This window comes from Carassius gibelio, chromosome B17 (assembly GCF_023724105.1).
Source record: "Carassius gibelio isolate Cgi1373 ecotype wild population from Czech Republic chromosome B17, carGib1.2-hapl.c, whole genome shotgun sequence".
Lineage (NCBI taxonomy): Eukaryota > Metazoa > Chordata > Actinopteri > Cypriniformes > Cyprinidae > Carassius > Carassius gibelio.
The window spans coordinates 21961155-21979130 of record NC_068412.1 but is presented as its reverse complement, the minus strand read 5'-3'; the positions used below and the strand labels follow the sequence as shown (position 1 = coordinate 21979130).

Genomic DNA, 17976 nt, shown 5'->3' with positions numbered 1-17976 from the left:
GAAAATGCCTAAATTAAAGACATTTAGCAGACGCTCTTATCCAGAACGACTTACAAAAGAGCATCGTTCTCCCGTGTGAGACCGCCACGGTCAACAGATGGCAAACATGCTGGCATGAATGATTTACTGGTAGTAGGGAAACAATGGCTGTAAAAGGCCTAATCTGTGTGTGTGTGTCATGAATGGTTTTATTACTGTCAAAATAATAATTCTACAATGCATGACCCTATGCAGACAGGGTGTCAAGATGACTTGTATTGGATTCATTGGTTTTCTTCCATAAAAAAGCAGCTGTTCAAATGTTCAAATTTTACTTGATTAAACACTAATGTTTAAATGTGTCAGTAATGTTTATTTGTTCACATTACATTTAATAAAAAAAATAAATATAATTCAATATGAGTAATTATAACTATAACAAATGCGTTTTATGTGAGAATCTTTAATTTGCTTGCAACTTTTCGCAGTCTTTATATAACTATAGATCACCGCATACAGCATCAGCAAATCACCCACAAAACATTTTCACACTTCTGTCCACAGATTTTGTCAGATTTTACACTCTTCCCTACTGAGGGAATGAGAGCAGTGCTAGTCAAAGCTTTGGAAATGATGTATGTATGCTATGAAATTTTGATGATGCGATGCATGAATGTATGATTACGAAACTGATGAAGACAGAAAATTATGATAATATTGTAATTTTTTACATACAACTGACATAATATATATATCTGAATGTAACCATATGTAACTGACATCACTTCAGACTGTAATTCTTCTTGCCCTGTTCTGGTTTGAAACAACCACTTCACAATCCAATCACTTTCTGATGGATAAAACCAATCCCTACCCACCTTTTACATTTCACTGAAAAGTGTGACACATTACAGAAGTAAAATAAGTTTAAATTATGGTCTTTGCTTGACTTTGAGATTAAAAGGACTATGAAGTGAGAGTGTGACAAGACCTGTTATGGCATTTGGATGAATGTGTCACATGGACAGAATACATGGCGAGAAGCAGATGGCGTGTCTATATCTTCACTTTTTCTGTCTGAAGACACATCAGATGACTTTAAAAGTGAGAAAAGCCAAAATTCACAGTGGACAGATGTTCCCTGCTTTGATGTGTGGAGATGCAAGACATACCAATCAAAGATACCAAAGAGTTAAAAGGATGGATCACCCAAAAATAAAAACCCTGACGTCATGTACTTCCAAACTTGTATGACTCTCTTTCCTCTGGTTTACCGTGTTTTTTTTTTTTTTTTTACATACAATAACCATACAATAAAAGTTAATGGGGATGTTATTGTTTTGGACCTCACTGGCTTTCATTGTGTATACAAAAACAGACTGAAAAAAAAAATCTTCAAAATATCTTCCTTTGTGCTCCAAGTATAGAAAGAAAGTCACACATTTTTGTAGTACATGATGATAGAATTTTTTTTTTTTTTTTTACATGAACTATCCCTTTGAAACTTACATTGCAATGTTCAAATACTTAGCCCAAAGGGATTAATAATGGTATAGTCATGAGATAGCATTTTAGTCTAAAATGTTGTATTAATTTGACCCCATTAGATTATATGGTTTGATAAGGCTCAAGTTAAAGTGATTTGTTAGCAGAATCCATCACAGAGGTTGCCATTTCAGAGGTGGCATGTTTGAAGGGCAACAGCACTGACATTTCCCTTGTTGCCGGAAACTATCTAACAAGGTATTCCATGGTGTCACCAGCCATTCAGTTCAGAAGTGTAAGAGAGACAAGCGTTTACAGCTGAAAATAGCTTGCTCATTATCAGCGCTGAAGAAATGAGTGGAGGGAGACTTCCATAAGCAGCCCAAAAATAAAACAGCGGCATTTTGATCCATCGTCACCTACTTCTATTCCAAAAGTTGAAGGCAAACATGATGAAGGTTTAAAATCATTATAAAAGCGGATTTATCATTTTTGGTGCTCAAATCTAAAAAAGAGATCAAAGACGTAATGTGCCCTGTATAGTGTTCCAAATGCAAAAATTAATTCCACACTAGTACATGCTAATCAAAGACAACTCCCAATCACTAGTTACGTAAGTTTCGCAACTGTCTATAAAATACGGCAGCTTAATTCCCTTTACTCTGGAGTTGTGCTCTAGATTTAGTTCATTTGGCAGAAGAGGCTTATTTCCATCAGTGCTACACTGCTATAATGGGGCAAGTGTGTGTGTGTGTGTGTATGTCCATGTGTGTCACAAAGGGTAGAGGCAGGGGGTGAGGGTTTAGATTAAAAGCCCTTAGTTATATTGCCCATTACAGAGCCCCAAGAGTCCCAGTGGACCACCAACATGGGCCACAATAAAACTAGTGGACAGATGGAGATAGCCAGAGAAATATTCCCCATTCACATTCAAAAAAAAAAAAAAAAGACATCCAGTCCCCCATTAAACTACAAGGTCACTTGTTTATGTGCAAATGTAATAAGATACAACTTTGTTTGTTTACTATCAGTTTCAATATGTCATAGTGATCTATTCTGTACAGTAAGAAACTTTTGGATATGTGTTAAACTGTTGATTAAATCAGGACATTTTTAAAAAGCATCAGTAACTACTTTTCCAGAAAGTTCACAAGCGCAGTCTTTATTTAAAAATAAGCTTGTAACAGTGTAAACGTTTTTACAGTCACATTTATCTATATATCACACATATCCATGTTTCAATTTGTGTCTATTAATTAAAACGATCTTATAATTAATTTACTATTACACTGTCACAAATGTGTTGAAATGTTTATAAAATTAGGAAATAATTAAATGCAAAACATAATTATAATTTTTCAGTGAAATGGATATGGTCAAAAGTAGTGATTTTTTTTTTTTATAATAAAAAAATAAATAAATGGATAACAATGCATATGAGTGTGTGCTAATGTATCCAAAATGTTTCGTTATATATTGTTTGTGGAGTATTAATAAAAAAATAAAAAAATAAAAACTCTAATGACCCCATTGTTTGTTTATGAGTTAAAATCACCCCTGGTGACAAATACGGTCTGAAAATGAATCCTTTTGTCTTTCAGAAAAGCAGGTTAATTACCAAACCAGCTTCCATTACATGAGTGCTGAATTATTTACATTATGGACACATCCGGCCAAATAGTAGCTCTCACCATGGATAAACTGTAGGGAAAAAGCTGCTGGGCTTCCGTGTGGCGTACGTATTGATTTTTAATCATTTGAAAAGAACATTGTGCAGCTCAGCAAAATAAAACACATCACTTCTGAAGAAATTCACAGTTGATATGGCTGATCTGAGGAAAAGTTTTCTTTTTTTTTTATGCAGCTGTGGAGTGACAAACTTCATATTGTCTCTGACACAAAACAAAGATTAATGGAGAAGGGAAACTGTGCAACACAAAACAGAGCCGCCTGAAAGACATCATTTTTCTTGGACTGATTATTTACAAGGACGTGCATCAGAAAGAAAAAGATACCACCCACAAGGTGTTTGGTTCTATGAAATGCACAGAACGCTAACACCCTGTCGACACCCAAAATCTCTCCCATTATAATCAACGCAGCACTGACGCATACACTGGAAGCATATGTTGTGTCACATTGAGACTGTCTATTTCTGAGATGCTGCAGCGCTACTCCTACCACTTAATTACCCATGTATGTATGAAAAAATGTATGCACTTATGAAATATTGCTTATTTTTCTATTAATATTTCAAACCAGTGACTTTGGTTTACTAATTAAGGCTGTTTAAATAAGTATTTGATACACACAAATGCTGCAGCTTAAAATAAATTTAAACAATAGTATTAATTGTGCAATACTATTAATATTATCTCTCTGAAACAAATATTAATTTTCAGCAGTTATTACTGCAGTCTTCAGTGTTACATAAGTCCTTAGAAAATAATTTTTAATATGCTGATTTGCTGCTTAAGAAATATTTATTTTTATCATCAGTGCTGAACACAGCTGTGCTGCTTAATCTTTTTTGTGTAAACTGTGATCTTTTTTTCCCCAGGATTCTTTGATGAATACAAAGTTCATAAGAACCACATTTTATTTGTTTAAATGTAAAAGTTTTGTCAATGTAATGCATGCATGCTGAATAATGATTAAATAATTATAAATATATAAAATGCTGAAGTCATCAGCCGCAAAGCTTATTACTGGTCACCCCCAATATTGGGCATCAGAAACACCAAAAACTCTACTGTGAGCGTTGGATTTTTTTATTTTGGCCTTTATGATTGAAATTTTTAGATGTGGCAGATCAAGTTTGAAGAAGCTCTGACTTACAATGTGGAGCATGAGGTAGTCTCCCAGGCCAGGGGCGCTGTCGATGCGGATCAGGATCCCATCCTTGAGCGAAGTGCTAAAGCCCACTGTCAGCCTGTCCGTACGGGTGCTTGGCCGCTCGTTGGCTGGCCAGTTAAAGGTTATTAGGCCTCCTCCTTTCCCAAAGATATATGTTGTTCCAGCTAGAAAAGTCAACAAGAGAATTGCATTAGCCTAAACTCACATGTATATACAAACATTTAAAAATTCTGTTTTCCCCCAAACTTTATTCATTCTATTTCTAAACTGAAAAATGTAGACATTTCACTCAGAAATTGCTTGTAAATTGCACACATAATTACAAAGAATAGCAAATATACATTGAATTTAACATGAAATTCCAAAGTAGAAAGACTGAAAGACAGCTTAAATAATAATAATAATTTTAACAGTGTGTTTCGTGACATGAAATCCACTTAAATGTCATTCCAAATGCAGTAGAGAAAAAGCTGTAGGATAAAAACCAGAATAACCCCAAACATTGTCACATCCACAAATGCTGATAGTACAAGAACCAATGACGTGCCACTGAAATGTCCTCTTCAAGTTTCCCCAACTAGGCCAAAGACTTTGAGAAAAGTCCTGACATTTTTAAGTTGTCAGCGGCTGCTCTTACCCGCGTCCTGGTAGCACTAGCGATCGGATCTTAAGCATGAATAATGCCCACACCTGGGTCAGAAAAGTCATAATTCTTCAGGCTCATATTCTCAGCAGAGCCTGCTGGAAAATGCTGTGACCTATCCAAGTTAAATATAACTCTTTCCAGGGAATAACAGCAGGAGCCTTTGATGAATGAATTTTGCTATTATCATGCATTATACGAGGGAAAAGGTAAACGCAAAAGGCTTCACCTGGAATAGAGGTAGGGCAATAATTCTTTCCGATTTGGCCAGCCGCATACTGAAACTCGGGGAATGGTGTTGTGGTAAACAAAAGCATTGTTGAGAAAACTGCAATTTCATGGGACTATTTGTTTTGGACAACAGTTGCAAGTGTGGTGGTGGTGGTGGGGGGGGGGGGTCATTGTGCAAAGCCATTCTGTTGATTTTCCCCTTGCTTTTAACACTCTACCAACAAATGGCTGCATGTGCAGTAGGAAGGGGGACAGCTGGCAGAACAGCCCTCCACTCAAGGGGCCTGTCAAGTGGAACATCTGGCTCTGGAGCGGATCATGCACTCACACAATACAGTATATTGCCCCCTCCATCTCAGACGTGCTGCCACTTGCAGTCCCTTTACGGCTCTCATTCTCAATTTGAGTCGTTGGCTTCAGCGATTCTTTCCCATGACAGCTTGGCAAGTCATCGGGGCAGCAGTGTGTAATATATATGCAAGATATGGCCATATGCGTCAAGAAGTTATGATTTTACTTTTACAGGCGATGCATTCATCATTAACTTCTGACAGATCGCACCAGTACACAACGGGAAGTCACAGCTGGAGATGTGATGGCACCATAGGTGCAAGCTTTTGCTCACGGACAAGATGGAACTGAACCTCATTTGCACTTATACTGTATGTGTCTATGTTTGAATGAAAGTTATTCAGAGGTAATGCATTTAATATCATAAGCAGAGGCATGAATTCTGTTGGTATTAGGTTTTTTTATTTTTTTGAATGATTTGAAGGTGCTCTAGGCTTGCGTTGTTATGTCAGACATGTAATGACCGTGAGGCTTTTAAAACAATTAAGAAACCTAAGTGTGCCGTTCCTTTCTGCATTTTGATGAGCTCGCCAATATTTGCCGTGATGTATTTCAGATTAAGATGTAAAAGGGAAATGCAGCGGAACACTTTTATAAAGAGAAAGTAGTGTCAACGGTTTACTCAAAAGCAGTGCCTGCCTGCAGAATGTTCTTTAATAAATTAGCTGCCAGCTTCAAACAACCCAGCTAATGTGAATCTTAACCTGATAAGCATTCAAATGAGGACAGAACCCTACCAACAGAAAAAAGAAGAAGAAAGGGCTTATTGAGACGCATACAATGTATTTCTTGAAGCCTCAGGATTTTATTTTAGGATTTCGAGCACCAATGGTTGCCTTGGTTAAAAATTTCCATTAAGTAAAAGCATGGTATCTCATCAAATGGAGGGCGTTCTACCTTTAATGGATAGTCTTCCAGTGACCTAGAGTACATAGACTGAATTGTTAATAACCAGTCAATTATTTTGTAGAGTAAAATGGAAAACATCCAGACCTTTCCCAAAATGTTTGTACGTTGCAATGTGATATGTGTATTTTTGTCTGTATGGCTGATGTGAATATGTTATTGAAACCTTTTAAGGTGCCAAAAACACAACATGTCTGGAAATACAGAATATGAAACAATGTTTTGCAACTTAGGAACTGCACGTCAAACAACAGTGCAGGTCCCAACCCCAAAATAGTTCTAATTAAATATTAAATATACTTTAAATGTCATATTTTGAAATCATAACTCAAATAAATACAACGCTCTACCTTCTCTGAGTTCAAAGTCAATATAATTAGAATTAATGATTGATTTCAAAATTAAGACTGAGATGAATACATATGGCACCAAACACTTAAATAATAAAATGATTAATATATTTGGTCAAATTATGGGAAAGCACTAGGTCATATCATTATTTATTAGTATTTATTATATTAGTAAATTACTAGGTGAAATGTACACTGTTTATCTGTGCATGTAAAGCCCTGGACCACAAAACTAATCATAAGGTTTTTTTTTTTTTTAAATTTTATTATTTATTTTTTTACATTGAGATTTATACATCACCTAAAAAATTAATAAATAAGCTTTCCATGTAGAACAATATTTGGCTGAGATACAACTATTTGAAATCTGAAATCTGAAGGTACAATAAATAAATCAATCAATATTGAGAAAATCACCTTTAAAGTTGTCCAAATGACTTTCTTAGCCATGCATATTACTAATCAAAAATAAAATGTAAATATATTTACCATACAAAATATCTTTATGGAACAGAATCTTTACATAACATCCTAATTAAGTTTGGCATAAAAGAAAAATCTATCATTTCGACCCATACAAGGTAGTGTTGGCTATTCATATCAATTGTGGTATTTATTCAATTCATTCAAATAAACTGAATCATTTAGAAATGACTGTCTGAGTGAATAACTGAATCATTAATTCAGCCGTTTCACTGATTCAATACTAATAAACCGACCATTTTTATGAATGAGATATCAGTTAACTCACTCAACCAAATGGATTAAAAATGCTATATTTTTAATTGATCAGTTAGTGTATTAATTTAATCCATTAATTCATTCTAATATTACTTTAACACTGTTTTAAACTATTATTTCTTTTGTGAAGACCACATTAATGAACTTGACAACACCTTGAGAGACACCAATACTTGAATAATTTAGGGAATTCACTCTATTCATTTATAAAGTGTGTAACCCCAGAAAAAACACTCTGATCTCATCTCAGCTTTGACACTCTTATCATTGCAAAGGGCAATCACCAACAAGGGCACATCGCTTTGAGGCGTGCTGGTTACAGCGATAAGACACACATGATGAAGAGTTCATGCAGTGTGTCACGTAGCGAAGAGCGCAGCCTTCATCCGCTGCATTAAAACTGCAACAAGAAGCCTGTTACTAGACAGTGGCAAGACAGACAAAAGAATGGTACTTCTTCCATGTGTCAGCATGCAAGGTGGAAGTTCAAAGACCTGTCGCACGATCACACATACGATTATAATGTAAGCGAAAATTAAATGCCTGCGCTCAATACGTGATTCTTCCGCACCTGTCCTATTGACATTCCGTATGTGTGAAATGGAAATAGAGCTGCTGAGCTTCGTTCCCCCAAATTTGACTGTAAGATGTTGAATGCTCAAATGCTCAGTTTGATCACGTACATCCCAGTCCTTCTTTTCAGCCCAACACCATGCACATGCAAAAACTGCTTAGCCTGTACACACAGAGCTCTAATATCTGTATTTTAAGCAGTCAGGCGCTGTGCTAGAATGATCCCAAGAGTCAACAGTATAGAGCCGCTCACATGGTGAGTGTCGGGAGGTTTATAGTCTATCAGCTCAGCAATTGGTTCTGAGCTTCTTAGATAAGGAGGCGATTAGAAAAGTGAGCAGGTAGAAGTCCTGTCTGCTCCAAACTTGAATGCAAGTCACTGTGAAGTTCTAGATTCAAATTTAGCAGATTTCCGATTTGATTACAATGATGAAGGCAGTGATAGCAGACATACGTCACACACCTGGCAGATTCAGTTACTTGTGAGCTTTCGGATTGGATTGGGTTTTTAATTTAACTAGCAAATGAGAAGTTATGCTCACAACGTGGAACCCAGAAAAGATTTGAGGGTTGAATAAACCCATTTCTGCATGAATAATATTTATATTCTTTCTTTTTCAAGTGCAAGTATGATACGACTGGCCTCATCGCTTCTCCGTGAATGTTTCTGTAAACGCATCAGAGATCGAGGAGGGAGACTGCAGAGTACAATCAAAGATCAAACAACACAATGTGGCGCTAAAGAGAGGGAAAACGCTACACTGGAAACGAGATGGCATTTTGATACGTTTCTTTTTAGCCCCCCTTCTCAAACCCCACCTATCATTTTTCCAACCACTGCACCGGCGCTTATTCTGAGCATGTTTACCTACTCGAGAGAATCTTTTCCGTTCAATCATGGAGAGGGGTTGCTCAGGCCGCACTGCTTGGCAGTCTTGTCTTTCCCCGGAGAGCGGAATTCAATAGGGGTAATCATTACTGTGAGGACCAGTGCTCTGGACTACCAACCAAAAATGGCAGAATAAAAAGGTAAAAGTCTCATCAACACAACTAGAACAAATAAAAATGCAAATCATGACTATCAGGGAAGGAAACAGAAATGAGAAAACAATTAGAAAAAGAACTGTCTTGCTCAATAACTGTCTAGTTTTCCTCCTAATGTGAGAGCGTAGGAGGGTTAACAAAATGCTTATACACAAAATCTCATTACCTTTATCGGGATAAAGGATGTGCATAAACTTCCTACACTCAATTTTTTTTTTTATGATTGCTAATGTATGTAGTTTTGGCAGTATAGCATTTCTAAACAGAAATTATTTTCATTGGTCAAACAAAGGAGAAAACCCCGCCCCAAATTAATGAAACTGGTTTCATCTGGTCTCAGTTAACATTTAAAAACTTGCTGAGCTTGCTTTTATTTCTATATATTTGGTTTATAGTTTTTTTTTTTTTTTTTTGAATGTTTTGTTATGTGCTTTTGTCTGTTTTATTAGTTGTTGTTTTTTAGAGCTATTTATATTTGTTTCACTTTTTTTTTCAGTAATGAATTAAGTAATAGATATTTCATATATAAATAAAGATAAAATAAAAAATATATATATTATGACGATTCGGAAGTGAAATATCAGATTGCTTATTAACTGATTGCACCACTTCATAGTGGCCGGTACACTTGTCCACAGAACAAATCTGGCTTGTTACATCTCCAAATCCCATTCTCCCTATGAATATGAGCGCTGTGATCTATAAATATTTGGCATCCACAGCAGCTTCTCTGATATTCCAGTCCAAATTTACAACTGTGTGCATTGTTCACTTCCCCATCATTCCTCTTCATCTGTGAAAAATCAGACAGTTGCTTTGGGAGATTACCAGATTTTAAACTAATTAAACTCTGTGCAGGAACTGTGCCAATCGCAGAGCGCTTACCTCATTTGTGAGCATATTGCTCTGAAATAGAACAGAACATAGGAGCCCAGATCTGACTTTTCTGCCTGCAGCAAATATTTAATAGACAACGATATAGGCATCTGAAAAATAAAATCGATATGTTTGTTTATGGATTGTTTCAGAGACATGCAAATTCGACAAGCAAAGAAGGATAATCATTACAACACACAGCATATTGATTCCCTATTCACTAGAGCTGGAAGATTAGGAAATGTATTCGTAATGTGGGTGAGTGGCAAGCTTTATGAATTACTTCTATTCGACAAACAGATGCAGAGACAGCATCCATTGTGCAAATGTCCTGTAGGCAGGGGAATCGTGTTACACATTTCAAAGCTACCTAGGTCTCTCCACATATGCCGAGAATATGAGTGGGACTGAGGCTCGTGGAAACCAAACGCTTCTCCTGGAATGATGACGTCACTCACAGCATCGCTGACTGTGAACATTTCTGCCAAATTCTTGTCGGGCTGTATTTCATGGCTGGCTTTTCAGCGGGATGGAGCACATCCTTTAAGCAGAATGTGCTCATCTACTGTGAATAATCTCCAAGTGTTTGCCTCACAAAAGAGAAGACAAATGAGAAGCACCGTTATTACACAGAATGACTGATGACTTGGCTTTAAGCACAGTTCTCTCGCACCGATAGCCTCCGTAGCATTTGATAGAAGATGGCACAGAGTAACTGCTGCGTTGTTTTGATTTGATTTACTAGTTTGGCATTCTGTTATTAAAGGAATAGTTCTTGTGAATATGAACATTTTTCCATCATTTACCCACCCATACTGTATGAAATCGCTAGTATCACTAGAAAAGTGTCTTAAAAGTAGTCAGTAAAGCTATATCCCAACTGTTCTCTAGTCATATGATAGCTTTAAGTGACTGAATCAAGTCAGTGAGTTGAATTCAGGAACGAAGATCAATCCGGCTGGAATCAGGCTGGAATAAGAATTGAGTAAATTATAATTCTAAGACAACACAGGTAGTGCATTCTGGGAAAAAGCGTTCTGTTTAGAAAATCATTAAAAAGAATGTATTATTTGATCAAATCATCATATTATATAATTATGTAATATAAAAATTTACCATATAAAAAAAAATTATAGGCTATTCAATGTTTATATATATAAATTTATATAATACATTATATAATATAATATAATAATTTATATTATATATAAATAAAAATAGTTTATATAATAATTTCAAAATATATAAACTAAATATGAATTTACTTTCAAGCATATAATTTCAAACATGGACATATGATAAAACATTTATTTTTGTATATTATATAATATTTTTTAAAAATCTACATTTTTATAATTTTAATATAATCATATTAAGATTATATCCTATTATGATATAATATGATAAAAGGAAACTTTATTTAACTTTTTATTAGTTTATCATTATCATTTTTAAACGAATCATTCAGACAGGTTTTGTGGACCGATGTCAAAAGAATATGTGAAAAGATTCAAGAATGTATTGACATCAAAACGTTTTAAACAGTGAAGAGAATTCAGTGAATAATGACACATTTTATGTCTGTTTCTTACCCAAATCTATCACATGGCTTCAGGAGACTTTAAATAAAGTCATATATGCCACTTTTTATGGTAAATGTATGGTGCTTCTGTAGTTTTGATTGAAAGCTTTATAGTCTATGTTCATTATGACTTGGAACAACGTGAGGACTGGCAAATGACTGATTGTCTTCATTTTTGCCCATCAATTTTTATGTTCTATCCATAACAGAGAACAACAAGGAAGATGCTTGCTCTGCTTGAGATTAAAATTGTCTTTTGGTTAGATGCTTCTAAACAGTTGTTTTTGTGTCTCTGTTGTAACTAAATTGCAGAGGGAAAATAAATTAGGGAAGAATTGTCTTTTTGTGTGAGGAAAAGACTGGGCGGTAATCTCCTCAGAAAGTTCATATTTTTCATGTTAACATAATGTGGCCTTCAAAGTCAAGAGAAAACAATGGGAATGAAATATGCAGCCAAGCCACAGCAGTAAACCGTGTTTCCCTCACCGTTACCATTTCCTGTGCTCCCCAGTTGTCTGACACTGACTGTTCACTGGGATAATTGGCCATTACTTCTACTTTTGTGTTTAGGGTCCCACTCTCCAAGATTTCCTAAGGTTATATTATGACAAATTATCCAATTTGCTCCACACTTTAGTAAGTGGCATTAAGCCAGCCATGGTAATAGGTTAAAATCCTTTTTAGATTTATTTCTCCTTGGCATAAGAAAAAAAAGACACTATATATACATATACAGTCCACATAAAATTTTCATGCTGATCATTAAAGTGGACTATATTGGATTTGTAAATGCATAAATACCTTAATACTACATAGGGGGTATATGTCGGCTGTCTCATCCTCTAATGTGTTGTTTTGTACGCAGTGACACATATTGTCTGTGCCTAATGGTTATATGCTCCCAAGCCTTCCTCCTTAATGTCCAATAAATTCTTGTTATTCTCCCCGCCTGGTCCACTGAATATGTGTTGCCACCTTGTTGTCATGACAACAGCCTCTTCAATGTCCACCGCTGGTAGGAACATAATATAGTTATCGCGGGAGAAGTTCTCGAACTTTACAATCAGTGGCAGTCTTCAGTTGGGTCCCTCCGGTCTCAGTGCAGGTATTGTATGAGTGCTTCACTATTTACGACTCTAATTACACATAACTCTCTCTCTCTCTCGCTCTCAAATTTCCTTTCATCCCTTCTTCACTCCTTTAATTTGGCCAAAACGCACAAAGTTTCACTTTGATCAGGGCTTTGTGGTTCGAGAGTTTGTGGAGTTCAGATCCCACACAGCCGACCTCATCCAGGCAAAGATATGTGAGCTCTTTGTAGAGTTGGCTTTGAGTGGCTGGAGATGTCGTCCAATTAAACAAATGGCGGCGCTCACAGGGGCTCTGATTGGAGATAAACGCCTTGATGTGGGAGATAAACGCTTAGGAACGCATATCCATGGACACAGGCTTTCAGTGGAAGGAACGACAATGAGCTTTCAGTTCATAATGATATTTTAGACTTGAATCTCTCTTTAAAGTCAGTTTAGACATTTTTCTATCCATGGCATGCTGACTGAACTCTAGCGTTCCCATGGTTTCAGATGCGGACATTCAGAAAGTGTGAAACTTTGCAATTTAAAGATGATACAAAGAAACTCTATGAAGAGGTCCATTAGAGAGGGAACAAGAGCAGGTCAGGAAAGGACTGAAGAATTTAGTTCCTTTAGACTTTCATGAGCTGGAATTTAAATTTATTTGGCCACAGGCAAGAGGAATTTGATTTCTTTTGAATTTCAATTTGAAGTTATTGAATTGTAAATCAAATAAATACAGGTAGTGCATTCTGTCGCGTAAATCAAGTGTTCAAGAACTTCAACCCTGGTACATAAAAGTAAATTGAGATATAAGAATAAATAAATAAATAAATACACAAATAAACAATATCAATATATATCTTCAAAATAAAGAGGTGTGTGTGTGTATATGTATAACACACCTTCATTTTTAATATTATAATAAATACTTATTATATAATATTATACATGCTAAAATATTAATATGACAATATAAATAGTATATGTTTAATACACATGTTAATACACATTAATATACATATTTTCCAAATTCCTAGATATATTTAAACATACATTTTTGTATGTCCCATCTATCTATCGTTATAGGTTATATAGTTATTAATTAGGTAAAGTTACTGTTTTATCTCTTTGGCCAGATGTGCACCTACAATTTCTCCACCCAACAGGAAAACCAAACAACCTTAAGCTTTTATGACCTTTATCTCACAGCGTTCTGCACAGCATCAACACTGCGGACAACCACAACTTGGCTAACATGATTATATGATAATGCATTCTACCGTTTGCCCCACGTGGGTACAGTACATGCTCAATAATCAAGTCAGGCCTTTGGAGTCTGACTTCAGACAGAACCGCACAAACAACCTGAGTTATCTAAAGGCATGAAAGGCTGCATAGATTCCAGGATACCTACAGCATGTGATAACGCGCTCGGAGAGGGGAGCAGTAAACAAAATTTAGAGCATCCTCAATCAAAGCCGACGAACAAACAAGCGGCGAAAGAAAACAAAGCACCAATAGATCTCCAGAAAGCATCAAAATGCTTGGGTTATCATCAGTGTTGCAGGTATCCGCAGTGCTGTTTAATACTGGAAGTACAAAGAATGCTGGACTCTGGAGGCCCCGTCAAGCAGGTTGAGCTCAAAGAGGGAAATGCTCTTTTCTAACAGTGCCCTTTCCATCTCCCACTCTTTCTTTCTTTGTTTCGCACCGTCTTCCCCTCTCTCCGCTAGCCACGTGCTTTAGCACGGGCCTCTTATCGCATTAGCTGCCTCAGAACGAGGCAGAGAGCAGGCCAGAGAAGGCAGAACGTGGGAGCTCCTGATAGCACTCTCTTTGTTGTTCTGTCTCTCCTCCTAAGCAACAATGGCTTCGTCGCCGTGATGCCAGCAGCTGCCGAAAGATGTGAACACCTATGTGTGTGTGTGCTTTTTCATTTCTATCACCGCATTACTTTCTTTCCCACTCTTTTCTCCCTCTCCGCACGCTGCTAAACCCGACTCCCTTTGAAGACGCACTTAGTAGAAAAGGATGAAACATTACATAGCCAAAGGCTTGGCAGCTTATGATGGTGGATGCAGTCTACCCAAACACAGCACTTTCTTCAGGGAACACATTTTTCAACCAAACACATATGCGCACGCTCGCACAGAGAGCATTATGTGCCCCATGGAAAAAACTCAACACCTTGAAATGCTAAGAGATGCTTCGTTCCTGTGGGTGGACCTGTACCTCTTCAGAGACACCAATGTGTTTAAAGTCAGCATAAAGTAAAAATTCACCTGCTTTCTAATGCATGTTATTGTAATCTTATTATGGACAATTCATTTGTGTATATGTTTCATGTTTATATGTTTCTTTACCTCACAATGTCTTAAGTGTGTGTGTGTGTGTGTTTCTGTCTGTGTGGATAGTCAAGTAAACGTAAGTTTCTTCAGTCCAGTAAGTGAGTAAGTGTCATTCTGAAATAATACCAATTTAAGGGTTATTCTTACATTTTCTTCATAAAAATTTATAAATTTAACTGGAAAAAAAAAATATGTATATAGCACAACCTGAAGGTGAAAAGCCATTACATGCTATAAAAAAGGGATTATTAATCAGATGACTGTACAACAGGCATGTTTACTTTTAGCAAAGTTTAAATCATTTTGGTAATTTAGAGGGCTTAGAAATTTGTGTATCAAATATGATATAGTAGGCTTTATATGGTTAATCAAAATGTCATAGCTGGATATTCCGGTGAAAACAACCGTCATGACCCCCATCTCAAAATCCAGTCCAAAAAGATGCATGGAACCAAAGCCCCACCCAACATTGTTCAAAATTGGATATGTGTCACAATATGAAAGAACAGATATGTCGCTTCTTCAGTTTCATTGTGACTTCAAGTGTTGCAGAAAGAAAATGTAAAGTATTTTCCTGCTCTATTGCCTTTGAGTTTTTAGCCTCCTCCGCGTAAAGAACCCAAACGAGTGACTGCGATATTGCATCACTGTGAACCTCTTTTGTAAAGTTAATAAATCAATCAATCAGTGCAGGTGACAGGGACATCAGGACAGACTCATTAGTGCCCGCTGTGCATGTGTGACCTGCAGGATGGAGATAAATGGAGGAGGCTCTGGTTTGGAGAGCGGGGGGAGGAATCGGGAGGACTGGATGCGGACTAGGTGTGGGTCGAAAGCAGGATAGATGAAGGCTACCAAGCATGAAGAGCTGTCACCATGCATTCGGGTTCGGGCCTTGCTGATTTTACACCTGGTTGGCCGTGTCTGCTCCACTCAGGTGCTCTAACATGCCATGCACGCTGGGATGTGGCCTGTACCGTGATAGGCTGGCAGTGGCGAGCATGTTTGCCATCACATAAATGCAACTCGTGGATTAATCACCATGTGTGTAGTACAGTAAGTGGTCCTGGAGAGAAAGGAAAGGCTGAGTGCAAACAAGAAAAAATGCATCTATGCTCATTTATTAATCTCATGTGTCTTTCATTAAAGGCCAAAATGTGAAATACAGTATATTAGCCCTCTAGAGTAGAGCTGTTAACCATGATTCATGTGCAAAATGGGAATGCTTCAGTATGCTTTACAATATCATGGTTAGTCAAAGGCTTAAACATTAAATATGTATGGCATAATTTCTGTTCCACTTGCGTCACAAATTGCAACTGCAAAAATTATTTAACGTGTAGTTTGCTGTTAACAAATAATCTGTTTGTTGTCAGACAGGTTTCTCAAATACTTAACTGCCATTGGTCAAAATCAGATAGCCCCACCCCAAACTCACTGGTTGAAATAATGTTACTATATCAGGTTGGATGGGGTGCTAAATAAACATAGCAATGTTTTAATAACATTGCCACAGTTTTATGCTGTTTTTCATGGGAAATCAACCTGTAGACTCCGCAAACTAAACTAAAACTAAAATAAAGTTTTTCCAGTTTTTATTCTACATAAATGAAGGAATATATTCTGAAGAAATATTGGGGTCCAAACAATAATGGACGTCACTGACTTGTTGGATATTTAATTTTTAATTGAACTACCCTTTTAAAAGATAAAATAATAATTCATGAAAGAGTATGTCGTCATGACTTTTTTGCCAGTGAAATGCTAAGTGAATTTCAGCAATTTGCACGTTACTGTAAACTTCATGCTGTTTCTCATTTACAAAAAGAATACAGTAGAACATAGACTGTGCCAGGCAGTTATTTATTTATTTTTGCAGTCTAAAGAAAAAAAATCTATCAGTAAACATTGATATGCTTGAGCAAGGTGCGCAGATTTTATGTTATGCATTTAAATGATCTCAACAGAGAGGTGAAAACAATTTTCACCCTCACAAACTCTCTTACTTACACGGAAATAGATGAGAATGTGACCAGCATCGCACAGGGCTTTACATTTTCTCTAGGTATCTCAAGATGCATAACTTTTATTCTTTAAAAAGGGAAGGTTCAGTTTTTTTTCATTTCTCATGTTGGCACAGCCACAAATGTAGCAGACCACATACTGGGTGGCATTCGAGAGAATTGACATTAGCTTTTCTGTGCAACACATGTCCATGTTACTTTAAAATCTATTTCAGAGCTCTCTGATCATTTGTCAGCGTATCATTTATGGTGAAGAGTTGTTTTAAAGGAAAGAAAAAAAAAATTCCTTGCATTAGACGAAACCTACAATCTACAGTAGTTTACCATGAAACCACCTAAAAAGCTTTTCTACTGTATGTCAGCGAATGTGTATGACCTGTAATAACATTCCACAGCTCTGCATAGTCATTATCTTTTCACTTAAAATGAAAATCAAATTAAATACAGACCCTGCTAGAACATTAAACAGTTCCTGCAGAATTTAACAATTAAGTAATTAAATATTCAATTGATACATTTTTATTTTCACATCTTTTTTTTCAAGCAAGATTCAGCGACAGTTTTTGGAAAAAAGCTGACTATTGACTATCAATTCCGACTTTAATTCCGCAGACCTTATAATGAACTAAATTGGTTTATTTATAAGCTAATTTGTCTTTTAAAGTAACCAAGTAATTGCTTTTAAACTTTGCTTCAGTGTGCAGAAGCAACGGTCAAGAGGTGGCAAGCCAATTAAGATAAAACCAATGTTCAGAGAAGCATTAGTACATTTAAACAAAATAATGTTTCAGAACGCACGGGTCAAATGTACACTCATAAGCAATAGCAAACCATTCTGGCAGACAGAGACGGGTGAATCCGAGGCCTTTGTAATATTCTTCTCTGCTTTAATGAGAGTCCCCCAGCGTTCA

The 17976-nt window shown here is 36.4% G+C and overlaps 1 protein-coding gene across 9 annotated transcripts in view; it reads right to left on the bottom strand.

The window, feature by feature from the left end:
- Positions 1–17976, bottom strand: part of LOC127976077 (neurexin-3a) — a 263201-nt gene that overhangs the window by 70016 nt on the left and 175209 nt on the right. For all 9 annotated transcript variants that reach the window (XM_052580184.1, XM_052580185.1, XM_052580186.1 and 6 more), the window contains one exon: positions 4303–4484. In XM_052580184.1, coding sequence (XP_052436144.1) covers positions 4303–4484 — 182 coding nt within the window. The remainder of the gene's footprint in view (positions 1–4302; positions 4485–17976) is intronic.